Source organism: Oxyura jamaicensis, chromosome 4 (assembly GCF_011077185.1).
Source record: "Oxyura jamaicensis isolate SHBP4307 breed ruddy duck chromosome 4, BPBGC_Ojam_1.0, whole genome shotgun sequence".
Taxonomy (NCBI): Eukaryota; Metazoa; Chordata; class Aves; order Anseriformes; family Anatidae; genus Oxyura; species Oxyura jamaicensis.
The window spans coordinates 153,173-176,161 of record NC_048896.1 but is presented as its reverse complement, the minus strand read 5'-3'; the positions used below and the strand labels follow the sequence as shown (position 1 = coordinate 176,161).

The 22,989-nt window shown below is 40.6% G+C and overlaps 1 protein-coding gene across 1 annotated transcript in view; it reads right to left on the bottom strand.

Moving 5' to 3' along the window:
• Positions 1–22,989, bottom strand: part of MSN (moesin) — a 48,426-nt gene that overhangs the window by 4,766 nt on the left and 20,671 nt on the right. The window contains exons 2-11 of the mRNA XM_035326452.1: positions 14,875–14,958; positions 5,543–5,638; positions 4,937–5,211; positions 4,422–4,505; positions 3,903–4,049; positions 3,361–3,457; positions 2,130–2,293; positions 1,531–1,661; positions 712–872; positions 126–218 (exon numbers count right to left, since the gene is read on the bottom strand). Coding sequence (XP_035182343.1) covers positions 126–218; positions 712–872; positions 1,531–1,661; positions 2,130–2,293; positions 3,361–3,457; positions 3,903–4,049; positions 4,422–4,505; positions 4,937–5,211; positions 5,543–5,638; positions 14,875–14,958 — 1,332 coding nt within the window. The remainder of the gene's footprint in view (positions 1–125; positions 219–711; positions 873–1,530; positions 1,662–2,129; positions 2,294–3,360; positions 3,458–3,902; positions 4,050–4,421; positions 4,506–4,936; positions 5,212–5,542; positions 5,639–14,874; positions 14,959–22,989) is intronic.

Sequence of the window (22,989 nt, the reverse complement as noted above, 5' to 3'; positions counted from 1 at the left end):
ATCCACAACAGCCTCAAGCTTGCATACAATCAGTCTAGTATGGTACCTAGTGCAGTAGTTTAGGTCACAAAACAAAATGATTAACCCCACAAAAAGTACTGCTGTTTGTTCAGATTCTACTTTACCTTCTGTTGCCACTCCTGGGCCTCACTCTCTTTCTTCTGCCTGGCCAGCTCCAGCTGTGTGATCCTAGCTGTGAGTTCTGCCATCTCAGCAGCCTGCAAAGGAAAGACTTTAAGTGGGGACAAAACACATACTTGCTAAATGAAGCATTAAAAAACAGTATCTCTCTAATATCGTTTTGGTAAGGAGAACATCTTTCTGTATACTTCAGTTCCACTGATAACTACATGATTAAGGGGAAAAGGAAGTTAAAAAAAAGTTTGGGGTTTTGTTGTGTTTTTGTTTTTTCCTCCAAACAGAACTGGAGAACTCACTTATTTGAATCCAAGCCAGGGAAAGCAATTAGTGAGTTCTACATGCTGTTCTCAGCATCACATACTGTTGTAAGCAAAAAGCACAACAATCCAAATCTACTGTACAAAAAGATACAAACACCTGTATTCAGATATAAGCTCATCTACTTGAGGATAAAAATTAAGGAACCATACTATTCTTCCTTACTATGTTCATAGCCTGGTTTGTTTTATGAGTTTAGACCCCCTACATTGTCACTATTTGCCCTACTCAATTTTCAGCTCACCCACTTACCAGCTGTTCCTGGGTCTTTTGTTGATCATGGGACGCTTTCAGCAGTGCCTCCTTTGCCTCTTCTGCTTCTCTACGTTCTTTAGCAAGTTTTTCTGCTTCTTCTTGAGCTCGTTTTCTTTCCTGTTCCAGCTCCATGGCTCTGCGGGTCTGTTCTTCCAGTTCTGAAAGAGTAGCATAGTACACTGAAGAGAGATCAAGTAAAGAATGGCAGTAGAAGAAGGAAGTGGTCCTATCCCTACCTCCTGGACGAGACCTTTCCTTCAGAGAGACAAGAAAGATGCAAGAAACTGTCCCCTTTCTTCTCTTTCACATTGTAAATGGAAGCTGGAAGACCAAGAGTCAGGCCTGTTCCAAACCAGCAGATTACTTACCTCATTGATTTGCAGGGAAGTACCTATCCCAAAATGATGTCCTTAAAGACAGAGAAGCATACAGCACTTTGATTGGGCAACACTGCTTGGCCAACATTACTGTGCAACTAGACCATAAGAACCGGAGCACTGGCTGGTGGGACCCCTGCTACACTTTCTTACTCCTTCCTCTACAGTTGTGCTGAGATAAAGCTTCCAGCCATTATATGAACAACTGCAATATAATTTGGCTGCCAGAGAGGCAACTTAGCTGCCACCCACCTCTTTAACGCAAGCCATACTTCAGCAGGTGAAGTTGGAGAAGTTATATTCAGCTTCAACTTGGGCCCTATCACACCAATTTGGGTACAGAGTCTGAATGGCTTAGATAGGCTTCTCGTTTTAACTCCTTGAAACCATCTCACTCAGATTGTGCATCCAAATAGAATACTGGAGCATTTCATCTTACCTTGCTGGGCTTTCTTGGTTTGCTCCTCAATTTGCTTGAGTCTCTCCATTAACTCCTCCTTTTCACGTTCAATCTTCTCCTTCTCCTTTTCTGCCAATTCCCTCTTCTTCTTCTCATTCTCCAGGAGGGCTCTGATGATGGGAAAAATCATGATGCAGTTTACAATTAACAGATATCCAGTCTGGAGTGCTTCCTAGTGAAGCTATAAGCACACAAGCTATGTGCACTAGATCACTCAGCTGACGAGCTTTACTCCAGCTGTATCCCTTTAAACTGAATCAAAGAAAGAAAAAGCTGTGTCAGCATTCACCTCAGTGGGAAGTTCACAATAGCAATGATACTAAGGGAAAGCTTCTTATATCAAGATCCAGATTAATCCTTTCAAATAGACAGGCACATTTTTAACTGCAAGAAAGTGGCAGTGGGTCACACTTGTGATGAATGCTATTTCCATCCTCCCATTAAATCTACTGAAGCAGAAAGAAATTTGCCCTGTTTTTGGCTCAAGCAGATTAGTGTGCTGCCAGCAATTTATCTAGCACATGGTGCTATTGTGCCGTGACCAACCAAGTCCAGGTTACTCAGAACCCTACACCAACCTCTCCATCTGTTTCTGATGCTTCTCTTCCCGAGCCTGTGCTTTCATCTGCTGCACCTCAATGGTATCTGGTTTACGTCTGCGCATGTAGAGCTCATGGTTCCCCATGCAAAGTGCCAAGATTCGTTTGTTAATCCGTAACCGAGGGGCGTAGAATACAAAGTCCTTGGGACAAGGAAAAGGAAGCATTAGACTTGTTCCTTTAGCATAACAACCCCCTGAGTATGCAATATGCTCCAAGACCCTAAGCTTTCTAGAACTGCTAGCCAGCCTCTCTGCTCAGCATCTAGCTCACTCTTTCAGGAGTGAATTTCAACCTGATAAACACAGGGCAGAAGTGCCCAACTCCTTGTTACAGTGTGCTCAGTTTCACTGTACAGCATTTCTAGTACAGAGCGCAGAGTGACTTGCTCCAAACACAATCAGGAGTTAGTTCACCAGGCATACTGAGACTGTACCTTCTCCCATCTTTCTTCCCACTTAGCTCTTTAATATAATAGTCTGGCCATCCACATCAAGTGTAATGCTTTGTCTTATGTCAGAAAGGGTGTCAAACATTATGCCCTGCAGATAAATAATTTTGTTATGTTAAAATAGAGCAACAGCAGCAGGAAAATGCTTCCAAACAGCTGTGAAACAAGAACAGCCAGAAAAACAGAAGGTATCAGCTCACACAGGAAAATAATAAGCCCTAAAGATGAAACGAAGCCGAATTATGTTCATTAAAATTTTGTAAGAAAAAATGCTCCCAGTGTACCCTACAAAACAACCTGAATCCTCAGCTTCAAATAAGGTGGAAAACTGTGAAAGACATTCCACACTACTAAAGCCAACATGATGCAACAGAAGCTTTCAAGGTTAACATGGGCAGCTCAGACCAGTAATTGTATCAGAAAATTTGTATGGTCTTCGGAGAACCAGAAACCCTAAGCAGTAAGCCTCTCTTTCCCACTGACTTTAAACAGAATAAGGTTACACTGAACAAATTTCTCCCCTCGTGGCCAGAACCAAGCTCCATCTATCCCCTTACTGCTATTAGATCCATTCTGGGCATACTACCCCAAATATATCAGGTAGTAGAGCACTGCTTAAGCCAATGTTGACATTATTGATAAAAAGATAATATCAAATAAAATAAAACACACAAGAAAAAAAAAGCTTATAATCAACTGATCATTCAGCTAAGAAGAAACTGAAAGTTTAAAAACTTTAATTTGAATGCTGCTTCTTACCGGTGCTTTCTTGTCAATAGGCTTGATAACAAACTTCTTGTCATTGAATGAGATGTTTCTGATCTCGCTCCAAGGGAATCCAATTTTTGGTGTTAGCCTGCAGAAATAGAAAGCAAAGGAGATAGAAGTCCCAAGTAATTCCAGATTCTTAACCTACAATAAAAAGGTTAAAATTCTGCCAAACCTGCCCTCATATTTCAGTATTCTAAGGTTGACTGGAATAAGCAAAAAAAAATTAGAATAATTTAAATGAACTACAAACACAGGGAGTAGTTTTACATTTATTTAAGGAATACATAACTGAAGAATTCATCTGCATCATGAAGACTAAGAATGGAAGTAAAACTAGCTTGATAACATTTGACAATGTATTATGTTTTCTGGTCCAAAGCAGCACATTTTATGGAGCATTCTGGCAGCATCAAGAATACAGCCAAGAATGATACAGAAGTAGTAGAGTTTAGTATAAGACTAGAATTCCAGAAAAGACTACCTTTACTAGAAAGGAGTTGAAGGTAGTGATGGGGGGTGTGGTTAATTACCTGTCATTCTGTTCATAAATGTTGAGTCCAAGAGCATCTACACCTAGCCAGAGTTCAGAGCCCTTTTTGTTCTTAATGCTGAAATAGTTCACACCATACATTTCCAGATCCTGTGCAATTTTCAGGTACTCCAAGACAGCATCTTCTCTGCAGCATGCAAAAAGAAAGTAGATATTCCTTTTGAGTGAATAAAACATTAGGTCAAGAAGGCGCTGTCTTCATACATGGCTAGAACAGCAATAAACTGGCAAAGATTCCAGGAACCATCCTCGAGGATAATAGCAAACAAGCTCTGCAAGCTCTGTTTTTTTTTGTTTGGTTGTTGTTTTTTGTTGTTGTTGTTTTGTTTTTTTTTTTACACTAAGGACAACCGGCTGGGCCTAGTTACTCCCAGCAGAATCACCTGAAGAACACTAACTCACTCTGGAGTAAGCCACAAATTTTTATACAACTTCATACTTTACACACTAGCATATATCACAATACCTTAAATACAGCAGTTCCACATGCATCAGTTACCTAATCATTCCTCGATGTTCCTCATGCCACACCTGGATCCTCTCCTCCCACTGGTCTTTGTTAAGCTTATGCTGCTCCAGAACTCTAGAAAAAGCACATTGGATGATTTAGACCAGCCACTGCATTTATGCTCACACAGTCGCATCACTCCAGAACAACATATTATTAAATACTCTGTGGGCATCACAGTTTCCCCACAAAAATGTTCCAAGAAATAGAGTTCTATAATAAGGCTAGGTAGAGACACACTAGTCAGTATTCAAGACTTCTGACAATTGACAAGCTGTGTTCACCTTGTACCCTAATATTTTGTTTGTTTGTTTTGGAGCTTCTTCCACTACTTCCAATCAGAGTTTCTTCAGTAGCAATAGGACCTTTAGGATTAAAGCTCTTAAAGAAATAAATACCAATCCTCAGAGAGGCACCATACTATTTTATTCTGAAAAGTGCAGTCAAGACCCCAAAAAACTACAAACCTTTTAAGGCAAAGAAGAACTAAGACTAAGTTCACTTACCTCTGTGGAAGCAGTTTGTCACTAGCAAGGTAGCCAGACTTATGCACCTCTTTGTTGAAGTCTCCATATTTTGACTGGACGGCATAGGAAGCCAGCAGGACAGCTGTTTCTGGAGGACAATAAATGTCATCGTTCAGAATTGCTTCCTTTACTTGGAGGAAGAATAGGCGCTGTGTGATGTCCTGGATCAGCTCTTCTGCCACATCCTCTGGGTAGAACTTGGCTCGGAATTTGAAAAGCAGAGGGCTTTCTTTGCGTACATCCTGTGCTGTTACCTGGAGAAACAAAGTTATTCTATTTTATAGCCCACGTACCAAGTGCAGATGATCAAGTTTGTGGACAGGAAGAGAAGACAAGCGTGCATTTGAAAAAATTCTCCTTTCCAACACAGCAGTGAATGTGCAAGTATTCACGTGAGCATCATATTAACAGTTATTGGGGTGGATAACAGATCTTCCAGGGTAGGGAAGATGGACTGAAGAAAGGTGGTACCAGCTTGCTGTAATTTCAGGTGTTTACAGAAGAACAGATCCCTGATCAAAGTACAGAGACTGAATCTCCAATAAAAGAGAACCAAGGATAAATGAGAGGTTGAAGCAAACATACCTTTTTATTTAATTTCAGCCATGTTGAGAATCCTTTTGTGTCCTGATACTGGAGTCCAAAAAACCAGACCTCTCTTAGACCAATTGTCTTGACAACCTGGAAGAAAGATAATTATCAGGAATTCCAGCCAGACAGGCTGATCTCACTTGTGGTGGAGGTAAGAACATACAAGGTCAGAGGTAAGAACATACAAGCACAGAGACGACAAGGGCCATAGCATTCTGACACCCCTGCAACTTTTCACATAGATGACAGGGCACCAGAGGAGGCCCAAGTGGAAAATATATTAATCCCTCTCCCTCCTATCTTTAAGGTTTGTTGCTATGTAAAAACAACAGCTGGGACAGTGTATTGTTTAGCCACTTATAAGCCAATCTGTTGCATTGCATTTTAGCTATACAAATCTGACAGGTGTAATAACTTTAAGAGCTTCTATGGGAATTAACTACACTGATACAGGAGCTCTCTCCTTAGTCACGTCTCTAGCCCACCGTAAGTGGTGCATAAATAAGAGAAGTGTTTTACAGACATACTGTAACAGGAGACAAAAGCCTCATGGGGGGGCAAGACTACCGCAGTATTATGCTGGTATAAAGGAGGGGGGAAGTTTCTTTGCAGAGCCTGCTCACTAGCATGAGGCCACCGCTTTGTACTCTGGCAAGTCTGGGGCCCACCTGCCATGGGGTTCAGCAAGTCAGGGGAGGTTCAGGCTCGAACCCCTTCACTGAGAGGGTTGTTGCACAATGGAACAGGTTCCTCAGGGACAGTCACTGCACCAAGCCTGTCAGAGTTTAAGAAGTGTTTGGACTGTGCACTTAGTCACATGGTCTGAATTTTTGGACAGACCTGTGTGATACCAGGAGCTGGACTCAATGATCCTTGTGGGTCCATTCCGACTCGAGATATTCTATGATTCTAAGACTAGAAACAAGTTCATCTACATCCTTCCTGAACTCCCCCTCCCACCAGGGGTTGTTCTTATACCTGTGAATGACACACTTACCTGTAACCTCCAATACTAGACAACGGAGGAAGGAGAAGACACTTCTCTTTAGGTCTACACTGTACCTGGAGAACTGCTTTTAACACAGCTCCCACCACTTGTGCTCCCTCACAGCTTCCCTCCTTCAGGGCGCAAATATTTGACAAATAGCTGAGGTAGATTTAGCACTGCCTTGTCCCATGTTTTATGTGATCTCTCCCTAACCCCCTACTTTCTTTTAAGTTGCTTCCATGCTTATTCTGATTCCTAAGGATGCACTCTATTTCCTTCTAATGTGGTCTCCAGATTTGTTGATATACAACTTAAAGGACATTGGTTCCCTGCAAACACATTACTAGTTAGATTACTTAGGGCTTGGAACAGACATTTCTTCTGGCTTTACAAAACCAGCATTAGGGCACCAAAAAATAAGGCGGGGGGGCGGTGGTCAGTAGAGGCATGCTATTAGTAGCACATACAAAACCTACACAAGGCCATGTAGTGTATATACATCATTCCATTGAAGTCCATGAAATCATTCAGCCTGTCCTTGCTTGAATATGGAGAACTGGCGTTAAGCCCAGAGTAAACACAGGGATCTGTGGGCCTTCACTTGCACATATCACATAGTAGGATGCCCACAGCTAAGGAGGCTTTCAGAATAGCATTAGAGTTCGCAGTATGTATTGAAAACACATGGTAGGAGAGGAAGAAGGGCTGTCCTAGAGCCTAAGGAAAGCTCTGTTCTCGGCAACATTAACATTTGAATGGGATGGAGGCTCACCCCCCACTGCTGCATGTGTCTGCTTGCCTCATTTTCATTTGTCAGCAGCTTAAGCCTGGGAATTCAACAAGCTGAACTGCCAGCAAGGAACTGAATGGCATCACACTGCGGCCCCGCACAAAGGGGCTTTTATTCCACAGCAGAGCAATAGCGGTGATAACAAAGGCCCAGACGGGGCGGGAAGAGCACAGCACACAACATCACACCCCCAGATTGCTATTGAATCAAAGTAAAACGCAGTGCAATTCCTGCTCTAGGAATTATGCGAGTTTATAAAGCAAGGCATGTTGTGGCTTCTTAGCCTGAGCATAAATCTGGCCCATTTAGCCTTCATCCTGAAAGTAAAGACACATGATGGTAGCCTCTGTCAAGTGGGGCAAAGGAAAGAGACAGCAGTTAGCAGCTCAACTTAGTTTGTGGGGTGTACAGCATTTAGAGCACTGATGAACCGTGAGATGTTCCAAAAAACAAACAGCTATTAGCAGTAGCTAGGGCTGGAAAAGGGCTGGCACACAGAACAGGAGAATACAGAGTACTGTTGAACACAGACCACTATACTTAAATACCAAAGTCTACTCTCTCGGCTGGACAGTGACATCTTTTCTTTGTGCCACAGAGAACATTAAGTAAGTCTCAGCGTCTTGTTTAGCACGCAGTACAAGGTTTAATCTACAGTTCGCAACAGATTACAGGCAGACTTAAAATCCAGCTGTTGCACAAAACCTTGACCAGCCACAACAAGGCTCTTCATCAAGCACCGTTAGCTTAAAAGGCCACTTTTGTGAGCAAATTTGTCTCTCTGCCTTAGGGTAGGTGGTGTACTTCTAGAGACAATTTAAGCACATAGTACCATTCTTTACATATGTTCAGAGTACAGACTCAAGGTCTTCCTGACAGCCTTTTCTCTTATTTCTCCTTACTCTACTTTTTCCAGGTCTGCATGACTCCTGAACTTCCCCTCACCGAACACTCATCTTCCTCCCAGCTACAGATCTTGCCATTAAGAGCTGTCCCACTGCAGCAGAAAGGCCATAATAGGCAGGTCTCCTAGACTTTAGCATCAAGATGATTATTGAAGATTGCCCTTTTTCTCAGCCCCAGGAAATATACCACCACACTTGCAAACAAGTGTGGATCTCACATGAAAGCAATATCTACACAAAGATAAAAGTATTCAGGCAGAAAGATGTTCCACTCAGAACAAGTTCCTGCTCCAAAGGCCAAAGCATCCTGGACTATTCCACTGCACATAAATCCCTCTTGAATCTTACGTGTTGTCCTGCCTGAAGATGAAGCAGGTCTTGACAGGCATGTCAAGTATTTCTAAGAGTAAGGTGCTAGCAAACAATGTTGCTGGAGTAGCTCTGACCTGGTGCCACACCTGCAGTTTAATATGCCACAGTTATTCTGTTCAGGCTAGTAAACAAGGCACCTAGTGAATAAATGTCATGTGATTTTCCTGCAGTTAGTGACATTTAAAACCTCTATGCCACTCCACAAGTGCCCTTCCTTGATTAAACCATGGATTAGGATTACCAGAAGATTGCCAGCAGGCCCAGAAATTAATTTCATTTCATTTCCTGCAGCAATTATGGTATGGGAAGCGTTCTCTCAATTACTGTTCAAAATTGAACACAGCGTTGCCTCAGCTAGTGACTTAGGTTTTCACACACGTTGTGTCCACAAAGAAGCACGAGAGCACAAGAGAATGGAATTGGGGTTGGGGGGGAAGCTCTTTTTTAGTTCAATTGCCAATTTGGAATGGTTTATGAAATTGAACATATATCTAGTCCACAGGTAGATCACACTGAGATTCAAGTCATGTCTCTCAAGCAGACTCAAGTTTCTTCATCATGCGTCTTCCATTTGGCTATGGGCACAGATGAAGCCTGCATCGATTAATCCCAAAAATAAATCCCAAGAATCCCAAATCATTCAGTTCATGCTACTGTCACCATGCCGATTTTTTTCCTGGGCTTCCTACATCCAAACTGTCCATGCAAGATTACTATGCCTCAAGAACTTAGATCATCAGATAACATAACCATTTTAACACTGAAGCCATCATCTCTTGGACTTCACAATACCTAGAAGATAGTATTGGAAGGACTTAAATTTACATGGTCAAATATGGGCTTGGAGAGCACAAGGCATGTCATTGAAAAGCAAATCTGAAGTCAGGGAAGTGGAGTTTATTGCAGGTTGGAGAAGGAAGCACTGACTAAATAGTTTAGTAACCACAACTCATTGTTAAAAAATAAAGCCTGATATAAGGCCTATCAAATAGGTAGATCCTCACCCATCTATTGTACTTACCACCCAATAGATCTAGTACTGCAGACAGCTAAGACACTTCTACCAAAGACTAGAAGTAAGAGGCTCTAAAGTGGGAAAAACAAGAAACTAACAGGATCCAAGGTCAGAAGTGATCAGAAACAAAGCATTTTAGAAGCTGCCTTGTAGAAGCAATTGGAAGAAGGGAGTATGTTTTCATACCACAGAAGTGCTAAAAACAGATGAAGGTTTTCTGACTACAGTCTGTATGCAGGCTGTTTGAGGAGCTCGTAAAAATCAGTGTCCATTAAACCAGGGCATTTCTGTGAAAACTTTCCAGACAGCTGTCTGTGAAGCACTTGGGCCAGTGAATTACTGTTACCTCCCTCTGCCCAAGGCACAGGCTAGCCCCCCTGCGCCAATGACAGAAAACATCTGCTAAAATCAGTTTATCCCCTCCCCAAAACCGAAGTGTGATAGGGAATTGAAACTGGAGGGACACAACTGCAAAGCAGTAAGTAGCTAAGCAGTTTTACCACACACACACAGAAGTTATTCTTTCATAGAATATCCAAGCTGGAAGGGACCCACAATGATCATTGAGTCCAATTTCTGAGTCCCTAAAGGACCACACACAAAAAAAAACAAATCTGACAATGTATGTATAGGAGACATACAAAGCAAAGCAATGCTTTGTTTTACATACTAGCCTCCGGTCTAACTACACTTCAATCTGATAAAGAAAAGGGTCAAAGAAGGAAAACAAACAGCTATCACTGCTGCAGCACCTGTACTCTACATCCCAGGAAAGCGGTATTCCAAGCTGCCCATGAAGTAACCAGAGTCATTCACTGCATGTGGGGTAAGCAGCCCTCCCAGTAGCCATAGCCTATACTTGACCTTGGCAAAGCTGTTTTTCCTGGTGAGTTGGCAAGCACTAGAATCCAGCATCTGATGTTAAGAGGCACATAAGCAGAGCTGCTAATGGCAGGTTTGCATAATCTTCCTGTCTCAATTAATACAGGTTTTGTCTGTGTAAGCTATTTAAGATAATGCTATACAATTACAGTCCTAGGGGATGGGATGATGTAGGAAGACCTCTAGTATAAATCAGTATGTTATTACACCATATGTCAGCTCATAAGGATGTTTCTAGTCAGGTACCTTGGGGCAGAAGATGCCAACACTACAAAACTTCATTGTGGAACTTAATCAAGCATGATAGAGGAAGACAGGACCTTTCCTACCTCAAGCCCATTCACCTACCAATACTATGGAACTTTATCTCTAAATTCAAATTGTTCTTGCTCATGAAGCTACGTAGATACAAGCTTTTCCAAAAATCCTTTGAATCCCATTCGGAGTAGGACAGAACTACATCTTGGATAATGAATATATTTATTCTACCTTTAGACACAACGAGTGGAAACAAATACTGTCTAAACATTACTGAACAAAGCCAGTAGCATGCACTAAGACAGTTGTGTGGCCAGAAACTTTGGTAAAACTTAGTAGCTTCCTTTTTGCCTAACTCAGAACTGACCATGCATTCAAATTGAAAGGGCACTCTGGGGCAAAGACATTCAGGATCTCTAAAAATTCTTCCGTGAAAGAATCAAAATCAGGTTTCACACCCGAAGGTCAATATGCTGCAACAGCAAAAGCATAAACTCGCTTTGTAGAAAAAATCCCTACCCTCAAAAAAGCCCGCATGAAGACAGACATTTTTTCAGAACCAGATTCGTGCAAAAAACACTAGTTTAACACCATAAGGAGTGCATGATATTTTAAGGGAGCTAGAAAATATAATAGTTGAAATTATATATTTTAGGTATTTCCTAAGAAATAATGAACAAACAGTCCAAAATTGAACTGCATAGTATTTAAATGTATTTGAACTTAACACACACTAAAACGATTTCAGCCATAACTTTGTTCTTACACATCTCAGTACAGGACCCATGAACACCTCAGGATGGAAACTGAGATAGAGCAAGAACATTATTAGTCAGACAGTCATTGCTTATTCCCTATTAGTGTCAGCATGGAGAACAGTTTGGACTAGTCCTTTACAAGAACTAATCTACATAAACAGCTCAGCCATTTGAAATACTGAATACATGCCTGTTGACGGCAAAAAAAAAAAAAAAAAAAAGACAAGCCAGAAGTGGCTAGACTACAGAAATCTCACTTCATTTAAGCTCTCTTAAGAGTGAGGTGAATAGGCATTAGTTATTGAGAATCAATCATCAGATGAGATGATTTGGTTGCAACATATCAAGTGTTCTAGTATAGTGGACAGAAGTATTTGCATCACTGAGAGCAGCACTCCCCACTCATGCATCTGCGTCCAGATGACTTTTGCTAGATAAAAGAATACTAGAGGCTCCTCATGATTGATGACCATTTCATCATTTTACACTCAGCAAGAGATTCCTCACATGCTGATCAGTAAATTCCATAGCACAATAGTCCAACATGTTCAAAGCTCTGTCTCCCTGTATTAAAGGGAGTAAGTCTAGCAATGCACTGTCAGGTCACTATGCTCTCTTGTTTTGATATACAGTTAGCTCTTTATGCACAGATCAAGAATCTGTTTGAGCTTGCCCCTATACAAATACTTGCTCCCCCCATTCCCAGTATTTTCAGCCCCCTTTATGCACAAGTCTGATTATAGATAGTCTCTTCTGCAATAAAATGAGCCTTGATCTTTAAATAAATAAATAAAAGATGGACAGACAATTGTCTGTTGCATATTTTGAGACCAGCATGAAATGTTTCCTCATTGTTTAAGGAGTTGAATAGCTACTTCCTTTGCAACTACTTTCCTTAATAGTAAGACAGTAAACTATTAGATTGCAGGGCACAAGAGAAACTGGGGTTAGGCTCCCTGACCACTCACATAAGAGTAGCCTCCAAAATTGTGCTAGAGGTGAAAGACATTTGGCATCCCCACATCTTCTGCCAACTCCCTACCTTACTGTTCAGAACATTCCCAGGCCATGGCAGAGGGTTAGTCTTTCTATCATCAGCACCGTTGTGTTAGGTCTTTGACTAACCACTAAGTCAATGACTGGACATCTGGCAATGGTAAGGCTCTACAACATTCATTTCAGAATCAGTCCTATCAGAAACCAGAAGCATTATCTCTACAAAGCATATATGCTAAGATATATGCTAAATTATATTATATATATATATATAATTCTTATGACTATAGCACCCATCCACTGAGTGAGTCTCTGATATACGGATAATATAAAGGGATAGTGTCCACCAGATCCTTTAAATATAGCAAATGTTTAACATCTAGCTTCTGAAATTTTTTTCCTCCTATAGTATTTCTTCTTCCAACTCTATCTACAACCCAGGTTAGCTGAAGTAAACAGCCTCATCTACATCAGCAACTTGAAAACTTAGTTTGGCAACAGCATTTATTTTCTCCCTTCACTGAGGGTTTATGATGGAAAAAAAAAAAAAGATTTCTGTTTAGACAGGTGCTGTGTGGAACACATTGCACAAAGAAGAATGTACAGCTGTTCCAGAACATGACATGAAGGAGTGAAATTAATTACTAAGACATGAAAAATTTCCATATGGGAAACATGATCAGATGCTTCTCAAAAACCGACAAGTTGCTGAAGTCCAAGTTTGACACCACAATTTCTGTTTGAACTCTACGTCAAGTGAGGCAAAACCTGCAGATGGTCTTGAGCTGACCGAAAATTTTATGTCCAGATTAAAAAGTAATACTGATTTCAGTAGTAACGCTTCCTAGCATATAATGCTTTATCCAGAAAACATCAGAAATTAGATAATGAAAAATAATCATAGAAAGCATTCAGCTGAAGAACATACTCTCAAAAGGAAAACAGTTCACCCTTTGATGAACTTTGGAGTACGTCATGTCAGCTTTATCAGAATATGGTTCCATAAACTAACGGTGGTGGAGCTCCATGGTGCGCATACATATTCTGGACAGAATCCAGTACTCACTTCCATTGAATAAAAACTGTCAGACTTGAGACCACAAAGGGCTAAAATACGTAGGACCTACTACGTAGTAACATGCAGACAGCTGAGAAACCACATTGCAGCACAGAACTTTCCTGAAAGCATTTTTTGCCTTTCCCATCATGAAAGGGTGCTCTTCACTAACCCCTACATTCTCTCTATTCCACACACACACACACCATTTCAGGGCTGGGCTACAGAGAGCAATACAAAATCAAGTGTTAAATCATCCAGGCGAGTACGAGAGAAAGCAGTAGTTTGTGGTTAAATATCTAAAAAAAAAAAATGGTTTGCTGGACTCATATGAGACAGCTGACCTCTATGGGTGGATCAGGCCTTAAGTACCTCTCTTCATTAAGACAGGCTCAGTGTAGAGCTCTGAACCACACCCATATCTGACATATCTGGTCTGGCAGTTCTTTCATCCATCATTAACCTAAATTCATCATACTTTTCTTTAAGCTATAAACTTATAGCTCAGATTATTCTCCAGTTCAGGAACACTTGATTTCTTCCTCAAAGTTCTGACAAAGCCTCCCCTGTCTACAAGATAAGACTACATCGTTTCCTAGTAGCAGATGCTTTGACTGATGGGGCAGTTGCCTAGATATGGCCTTTGGGATTACAGCAGAAACACATAGTGGAGCCTGTCATAGTTTCAACAGCTGCAATTGATAAAAAAATCTGTCTTCAGCTGCTCCTAATTTGGAGTGCACTTGACTCCCTGCTTCAGTTTGGGCCAAGTAGGAGGAAATATGCCTAGTCAGTGAATGAAGAAGGCTAAAACACCTAGATAAAGATAGCCTAATACAACAGAGTACATAACTTATTTTAAAATCTCCCTCAGGCCCTGATGAGAATATAGAATATCACCTGCACTTAAGAGTTGCAGCAATGTTTGAAACACCAGCTAAAGCTCTCCTGTTCTACAGAACACCTATTCTTTGAAATCAATTACACAACAGTTGCAGGTAAGCCAACCAACAATAGCTTACTAGCTCCCCCAAAAGACTGATTTTATGAGTTAAGACTGCAGACATCTATCCAACCCATATTATGAGCTATAGCACCAATTCAGTATGTTAAAGGCAAAAATAGCTCCTAACATATTTCTGAAGCTAAAAAATGATGTAGTTTTGAAAAGTGTGCCATTTCTTATTTTGCTGATCCACACACTGTCATTTAATCTTTGAAGCCCTGAAGAAATTGCTTGCTGTTGCCTTACTGGAATCACAGCATCAGTATCAACTTTAGATCTTCTGCAGCTCCATCACTTACCTGATCAAAGAGTTGCTTCCCTGTAGTGTTGGGCTGGATTGCAAACTCCAGCTCAGCATCCATGGTGGTAACACGCACACTGATCTGGAAAACAGAAGACACATCATTACAACAGATGCTCCAACTGATACTACACATAACAATGAATAACAATTTGCCTCCAGCCAAGGACCTGCTCCCAAGCCTCCATGAATTCCACGGCCAGTGGTTATAAAGTCATCTGCACTGCCAAGTACAGTGTTCCCAAACCCCACCATTTCATTTTGCTCACAAAATGTAACCTTCCTGTTTCCTAGTGTAAGAGTTTATCCTATCTGTTCCAAGTTAGATGTAGAGCTTAGGGATATTTAGATGTAGAGCTTAGGGATATGGTTTAGTGGGGACTGTTAGTGTTAGGTCAGAGGTTGGACTTGATGATCTTGAGGTCTCTTCCAACCTAGAAAATTCTGTGATTCTGTGAAGTTATATTCCCATCTACATACTGATATGTATGAGACAAGCATTTACAACTTATTTAGTTGTATTTCTGAGTGTAGAACAACACCCTGATACCTTTCACTAAAGCAGAGACGTTCCAAACAGTTATACGCAACCAGACATCCAACTTCTTCCATATGAAGGATGAATGTCAAGGAAGTCCCTAGATGCATTAACAACTCAGACTGCTGCAGAAGATGAGTGAGTACAGAACAATATTGTTCTAGTCTCCCTGGAGATTTTAAGAGATTATAAAGCACAATCCCTGGTATACTCTAAGGGCTAGTGGTACAAAGCAGACAGGATGCAAGGATGACCTCACATGCTAAGGCAAAAAGGATGCATACTGAACTGACACACATTAATACATGCAGGCACTTCACAAAGAAGTAGAAGGATTTCTATGTAGTTGCCTACTACCACCCAGTTCTTTCAGGGAGGTGAAAGGTCTCTAAATAAATGAAGGAATTGTTATGTTGTCACTTATTATGCAGTCAAATTTCATTGTGGTAGATGCCTACACAAAAAAAAAAAAAAAGTGAAATCATGAATCATCTTCCAGAATAAATGGTATATGATAGGCTCTATATTGACAGAAGAGTCTCATTTTCCACATGTGAAATGAAAGTGACAAGATAATTGCATAAGGGAGCTTGCAGTTTCATTTCACAGAAGCAGGAATATGTCTGTATCTTTCAAAAATGGTTCTCATGGAACAAGTTAAACAGAGGCTTCTCACCTTAAACATTGGTGTAAAATATAGCTGATTCCATTCTACAACTTCCGATTATTACCAGAAAATATGATGTAGATCCTTAGAGATAGATACTGCCTGAACACAAATTACTTCACTCTTAACCAGGTAAAAAAAAACCTCCAAGTACACCAAGCTGCCTGAGAATTCATTTCTATTTGCATATCTATCAAGTGAAAGATGATATCTCACAGTTTATATACACAAGTTGCAAATATTTTAGAACCAGAAGTGTTTTAATGCTTTTCCATCAAAGCAAAAGTTTGAAACAAAGTTACATAGACAAGAGATTTCCAGTGCACCAAATTCCAGCATACAGGTATTACATTCATAGTTCTCTTTCTTGCCAACAGCCATTCACTGTACATCACTAAATCCTCCTTTATATGCTCTTTGGTGCAATCAATCCTCTTAACCTAGTCTACCAGCCTTCCAGTGATGGGAGAAGTATGCTGTGAACAATTTTAGCAAGAATAACCCTAACTGCAATTTACACTATAAACTAACAGTGTGAAATTAAAGACTAAAAATGCTAGAGTAAGAAGAGAAATATCCAAGGAAACACACAAAACTGCTGTAATTGCAACCAGTTCTGATCCCTGTTTTTCTACCAAGTATATGGATAGATTTCATATTTCCCTTACAAAGACTGCAACAGCAGACTGCAATAGAGCTATGAACAGATCTGTTCACATGCAAGAAGCACTGTACTAGTTAAGTTTAAATCATGTGCTTAAAGAGACCGTCATATCCAAACACATTTTGGCATTTCCCAAAAAGCTTTCTTGAACCTACTTGGGACTAGTCATGCCACTACTTGATACTTGATAACCCTTGGTGATGAACGATGGAGTTTTCTTGTTTTAAGTTCAGTTCAAAATCTCAGTATATGCTATAAGTTAAAGGTAGCACAGCAAAGCTGAAGTCATTAAGAGCTGCAGTGCACAAGGAAAGCTATTCAGACATTGCTGTAGCAAAGATAATCAACAAGCACACTAGGAATAAGTTGGTTTTGAAATTTCTGTACCTTTTGACACAAAAGAAGTTAAACTACAGAACAACCAACCCTTAGAAGTAGTAAGGGAAGAGAAAAAGGTTGGCAGCTTGTGAGTTCAGGTTATTTAAAATTACCAGTTTTCAGTAGTATGCAGATGTCTTAAGTTCTCTTGCTATACCTTCCCAAAAATCACAGAATGGCTTGGGTTGGAAGGGACCTTAAAGATCGTCTAATGGGATCCCCCTGCCATATGCAGGGATGTCACCCACTAGATCAGGTTGGCCAAGGCCCCATCCAGCATGGCATTGAACACCTCCAGGATGTGTAATCTAAATCTATCCTCTTAGTTTAAGACCATTCCCCCATGTCCTATCATTATCAATTTGAGTAAAGAGTCCTTCTCCACCCTTTTTATAAGACTTCTTTAAGTACTGAAAGGCCACAATATGGTCTCTCTGGAACCTTCTCCAGGCTGAACATGCCCAGCTTTCTCAGCCTTTCTTCATAGGAGAGACACCAGCCCCCAGTCATCTTTGTAGCCCTCCTCTGGACTCACTAACAAAGATAATTCTCCCCAGATTCTAGATAATCAACAATTCATTAATTTCACAGTGCTTCAGTGAACCACAGATCCAACTGCTTGCTAGCAGGGCTGCAAACCCCCAAACCATCTTTTCTACTTATAATTGGAAGCAGTCTTTTGTACCAGAAGGAGTGCTGGCTTCTAAGACTATCTTGCCTAGGCAACATACCAGCTGAAGAGTAAAGACATCCATAAACCACAGCTAAGAGGGGTTAGTTAAACTAGTCGTTAAACAAGAATGTTGCTTTTTGTTTGCTTTAAAGTCACTCCTGTTCACCTACACCACTAATGTACCAGCTACCGTGAAAAGAAATAGTCTTTTTGCTCCACTGCTTATGGGATTAAAAAAAAAAAAAAAAAAAAAAAAAGTAGCTATCTTGGCTGATAACATCTGCATGAGTGATTGAATGCAAAAGTATCTGAGCACAGTGGAAGCACCAGAAAACAAATATTTGTGGCAGCTCTTTGCAACTAGTGCCTGAATAACTTTAAAGCTCTTCATCACAAATTTTAAAGTAGTAGATCTGCTTCAGTAAGTATCATCACAGAATTGCATACTTCTTGCAGAATTATTTGTAAGATTCACATCTTTGTTAGCACAGTAAAATACGGAGCTATACTACAACCAGTACAATTCCTTCATTGTCATTCACTTAAATGCAGTTAAGCTTCCTGACCAGTTATCATCCTTCATTCAGTATATTCAGTAAGATGAAATGTACTTTTTTGCTTAGTAGAAGCCTTCTGTGCTCAAGAAGAGTAGCAAACTAAGGTTTAAGAGCAGTAAAGTCTTGAATGGGGTACACACTTCCAATTTCAGGCTATGCTATTTTAGAAGACACTATGAGCTAAGATACCACAGGAAACAGCTTTTTTTTTTTTTTTTTTTTTTTTTTTTTAAGAACCACACCCCGGTAATGTTAGCTTCCCTGATCTGAACAAAGTTTTAACACATTAAATAGCGGACTGCTATTAAAGACCAGGGTGGGGGCGCTTTGAAGCACATCCTGGGATGTACCACTGACATTTAATAGAGGGCTGAAATTCTGCTGTAAATTTGAGCTTTGTTAAGCCTCATTGATGTGGGGGAAGAAAAAAATAAAAATAAAAAACATGTATGCTACCAAACGGAATTTTTAAGCCAGTTGTGAACTGGAAAAACAAAGTGAGGTTTCCACCATTAAAGGTAGTGGGAGGCACTGGTCTGCATTCCCAGTTAGCAGGTAAGAAGCCATTCATTCAGAGCAGATGCAGCTTTACCGGGGTGTTTTTTTCATTTTAAGAACCTAAGTACTGGTACAGAAATACAATTTGGTTCTCCCAGTATGTCAAAAAGCCTGAAAAAACAAGCACTAAAGAAGCTTTCTTCTGAAAGATACCCAGGGATCACCCTACTCTTCAGCAGTTTCACTGTTCCCTTAATGGGTTCTGTCTGCAGCTCAGACAGAAGCTACCAGATATCTATAGATTGATGTAACCTCTACCTTACAAGTAAATGACAGGCACTGCATGCTTGCCTTCATTCTCCTCAATCAACTGAAATACTAGTTTTAGTTAAACCATCTTACTGAGGCACGCACAGCTGAGTACTGCCCAACAAGGATGTTGCGTACCCCTTGTGTAATAACGTGCTATATCAAAAGAAAGCCGGTATAATCCAGTCCCACAGACTGCAGCATAGACTCATCTGGTTATCCTGTTCCTTGAGTTACCCTGCCAAAGTGCTTTTAAACTAATAATTTAATATCAGTGCTTACTCAAAGCAAGAAGAGCCTCAAGATTCACTAGCATTAAGCTTTTATATTTTTATTCCTAAACCATTTAATGAGGTTTTATTAGAATAAATATCTTGGCATCTACAAAGCAATAAACATAGATGTGTCTCCCCTTGAAAAATAGCTGTAGTGTATATATAACACTATATTCTGTTCCAAAACAAACAAACAAAAAAGTGTCTTCCAATTAACAGTGCAGAAATGGTTAACCACTAGGCCTGAATTAAGATACTGCAAGGACCCTTTTGTATACAGGTGCTCAAACTTTACATACCTGAAAAACTTAATTGCTTTTCCCAGGGGTGAATGCATCAAGACCAGTAAGAATACTAGAACACAGTCAGACAGGGAGACTGAACAAGACTGTAAGAATCTGATTCCCCATCAACACCTTCATCTGAGGGCAAGCACAACCATCTTATTTCTGTTCTGGCTGCAAACAGAATAAAATGCTCCTCAATAAGATAACCAACTTGGACTGCTGAGTACACACAGTTCTAGCTCTGTCAACCCAGACAGGCAAGGCACATACTTCTTTGATGCTAGCAACAGGAGAAAACACAGTGACAAAAAGACACTACCCACAACTGATCAGATTACAAGCACCAGAGTGGCAGCACTCATTCCCATTCCTTTTTCCAGGATCGACAGTTACTAAACTCTTTTCTGAAACTGTCAACTTTCAGGATGTATTTTTAGAGGACATACTGAATTTCATCATCAACCAATTTATCAAGAATGCTATCCTAATGCAGTAAGTTATACTGAAACTCTATTTAAACTAATTGATTTATCATCTAAGCATATATAATGCATTCACTGATGCATCCAAGTGTCTGCAACCCTCAAGTTCTGCTTAGATCTTAAACTAGCAGAAGTTTTACTATGGTAGGCGGCCTCTGAATAGGCTTTTGTCTTTCCATTATAATTTAATAAAGTATTTTGTATACAAACAGCTAATAGTATTGTATGAAAAGCTTCTAGGGAAGGCCATCTTGCACATTACAAGAAAGTTTAACTATCGCATTTCAACAGAACTTACATTCACCAAGATAAAAAATACTCAAGATAAAAAGCCCATATTTAACTGATTCATTTCATAATGGCTACAGGAAAGAGCTAGAAACCTAGCAACTCTTCCTCTTCTCTATTTGAGGAATTACCATTGTTTTTACCAGTCTAAGCACAGCTACAGATTGCCACTACCAAAGCATATTAAAGCATTTCCTGTAGCCAAGGACAGTGGCTTGAGGAAGACCCCCTGCATAAACAGAAGCTTTTTGCGTGGAAAAGACACTGTTTTAGCCCCGAGAGCAGCCAAAGAAAGCTCCTTTTGGTAGAGAAAAGCTTTTGTAACAGCACCCTCCTCACATGGTGTCTAGCAGACTATGGGAAACAGACTAAATAGCAGTACCATACACTTATTTGCAACATGTCTTTTCAGAAACATTAGCATTGCCCACCCATATATCCTTAAGTTTCACTTTTTGTCCCACTCAGATTCCCAATAAACTAGCAGCAATGATTATCACTTCTCTTCCAGGTCTCTAAATGATCCCTACTAATAACCTGCTATAACTTCTTCCTAAAATGAGAGTTTGTAGTTGTATATGAAGGAACAAACAGGAAGGACTGATACCATCACACTAAATAACAGATGTATTACTTGTACCAACACCACAGTGTATGAAGCAATGTAAGAGGTAGAACAGACAATTCTGTTTGTCAGACTGAGACAGGAACAGAGCACTAGGAAATTTATGTCAGAATAATAGGTAGAATCAGCACAGAGTATCAGCCTCTACAGAACTCTGACTTAAAGCTTCTTTCCTCCCTGGATTTCCTGAATGCAAGGAGGCTATTACACAGTACTGGTCTGGAGACCTCAAGCTTCAGATACTGTTTTCCAGGTTCAAGCCATCAAATGGACTATTTCCGGATAAAGTGGCATAACTACAACTAGGGAAGAATAATTTTTTATTACTCATTTGACTGTCACAGAAAAGAAGTTAAGAAGAAACTCCTGGCTAGCCAACCCTTATAGCACATCTGTTCAACCAACAGCTGATGCAAGTAAAGATACTGGAACTAACACCATGCACTGGTGGCACAAGCTCTGACTAAAGAAGTACATGATATCCAGCTGAAGATGCAAGAGGAACTCAAGATCTCACACAAGGTATCCTAGAAATATAAAACCTTCCCAGTTTTGGCTTTCAGCAAGACTAACAGCAGTCGAGTAGGTACAACTAGAATCGTGTCACTACCTAAAAAACCAAGAGCATTTTTTGAGGTGATAAATGCTTCTCAGGGCCACATATTCCACTCCCCGCTGCAGCTACCTAACATGGGCCCTGCCACCTTACATGCTCATGGGCACAGTGCCCTGCTGGAAGGACCGGAGTCGCACACTAATCCACATAGCACACTGGGGCACCTTGCTTTGCCTCTAAAGAGCACCAGAGGTAATGACCCCCACCTGCAGCACCAGCAATACTCACAGACATCTGGCTCTTTTCTGAGTACCAGCACTCTTCTGAAAACAGTCCTGGGTCCTTTGTGTCAGGGTGAGGCTGGACTCAGGTCATATGAAAGTGCTTGCAATTTCTAAAAGGATTACATTTAATTAAACCAGCCCCCTTCCAGTCTTAAAGGGCCTTTTCATATGCCTAAATTCATCAGGAGCAGAATACCAGCAGGGAGCAGGCACACCCCAGGCACCAGCCCTGGCCCTGCCAGGCTGCAGCCCCCACTGAGAATTAACCCTGCAGATGGCTCCTCAGCACTTCACCACTCTCTCAGCCACCTTCCTCACCATTCAACTAGGAAATGGCACTACTCACTTTATTGGAGCCATAGGGATCCTAACATGGCCAAGGAAGGTGTCCCATTCCCACTCCACTGTGACAGTTTGAATAGAGTCACCATAATAAAAAGGAGGAGGAAGCTTGGCCACCTTTGATGTATTGCCAGTGAGACCGAAGTGCCAGTGAGACCACTTATGTGCTATAACATCCCAGACACCAATTCTGTCTTGGCCTTGTTTTGGAATGAATTCACCCTTTAAGGGATTTCTAGTGATTTTAGAGCAGACTCCAAGATAAAGAGCTGATATTAAAGAAAAAATCAGCTTCCTTCCGCATGTATCTCTTAGCCATCTCCAGGTAAAAATGAAAATAGACACAAGCAGACATCATTATCCAAAAACATTTCAACAGGTAAAGATACCACCATGATTGTTGTAACAGGAAAAAAAAAAAAAAAAAGTCCTTTCCCCATCCATCTTCCGTTCTCTTTCCACATTTGACAGCACAGCATGTAACTCATTGTACAGAAGTAATAATCAGTTAAGACTATTTTTAATGTAATTTCCAACAAAACTAGACAGATTTTGAGTTGACTGTACCTTTCAGTGAAACACTAATTATAAACACATCCCAACTTCCTGCATCTGCAGCATACTAAGAAGCAACACAGGACAGTCAGTTATAGACTGTGGCTCACTTTTCTGAAGGTACTGAGATGCCTA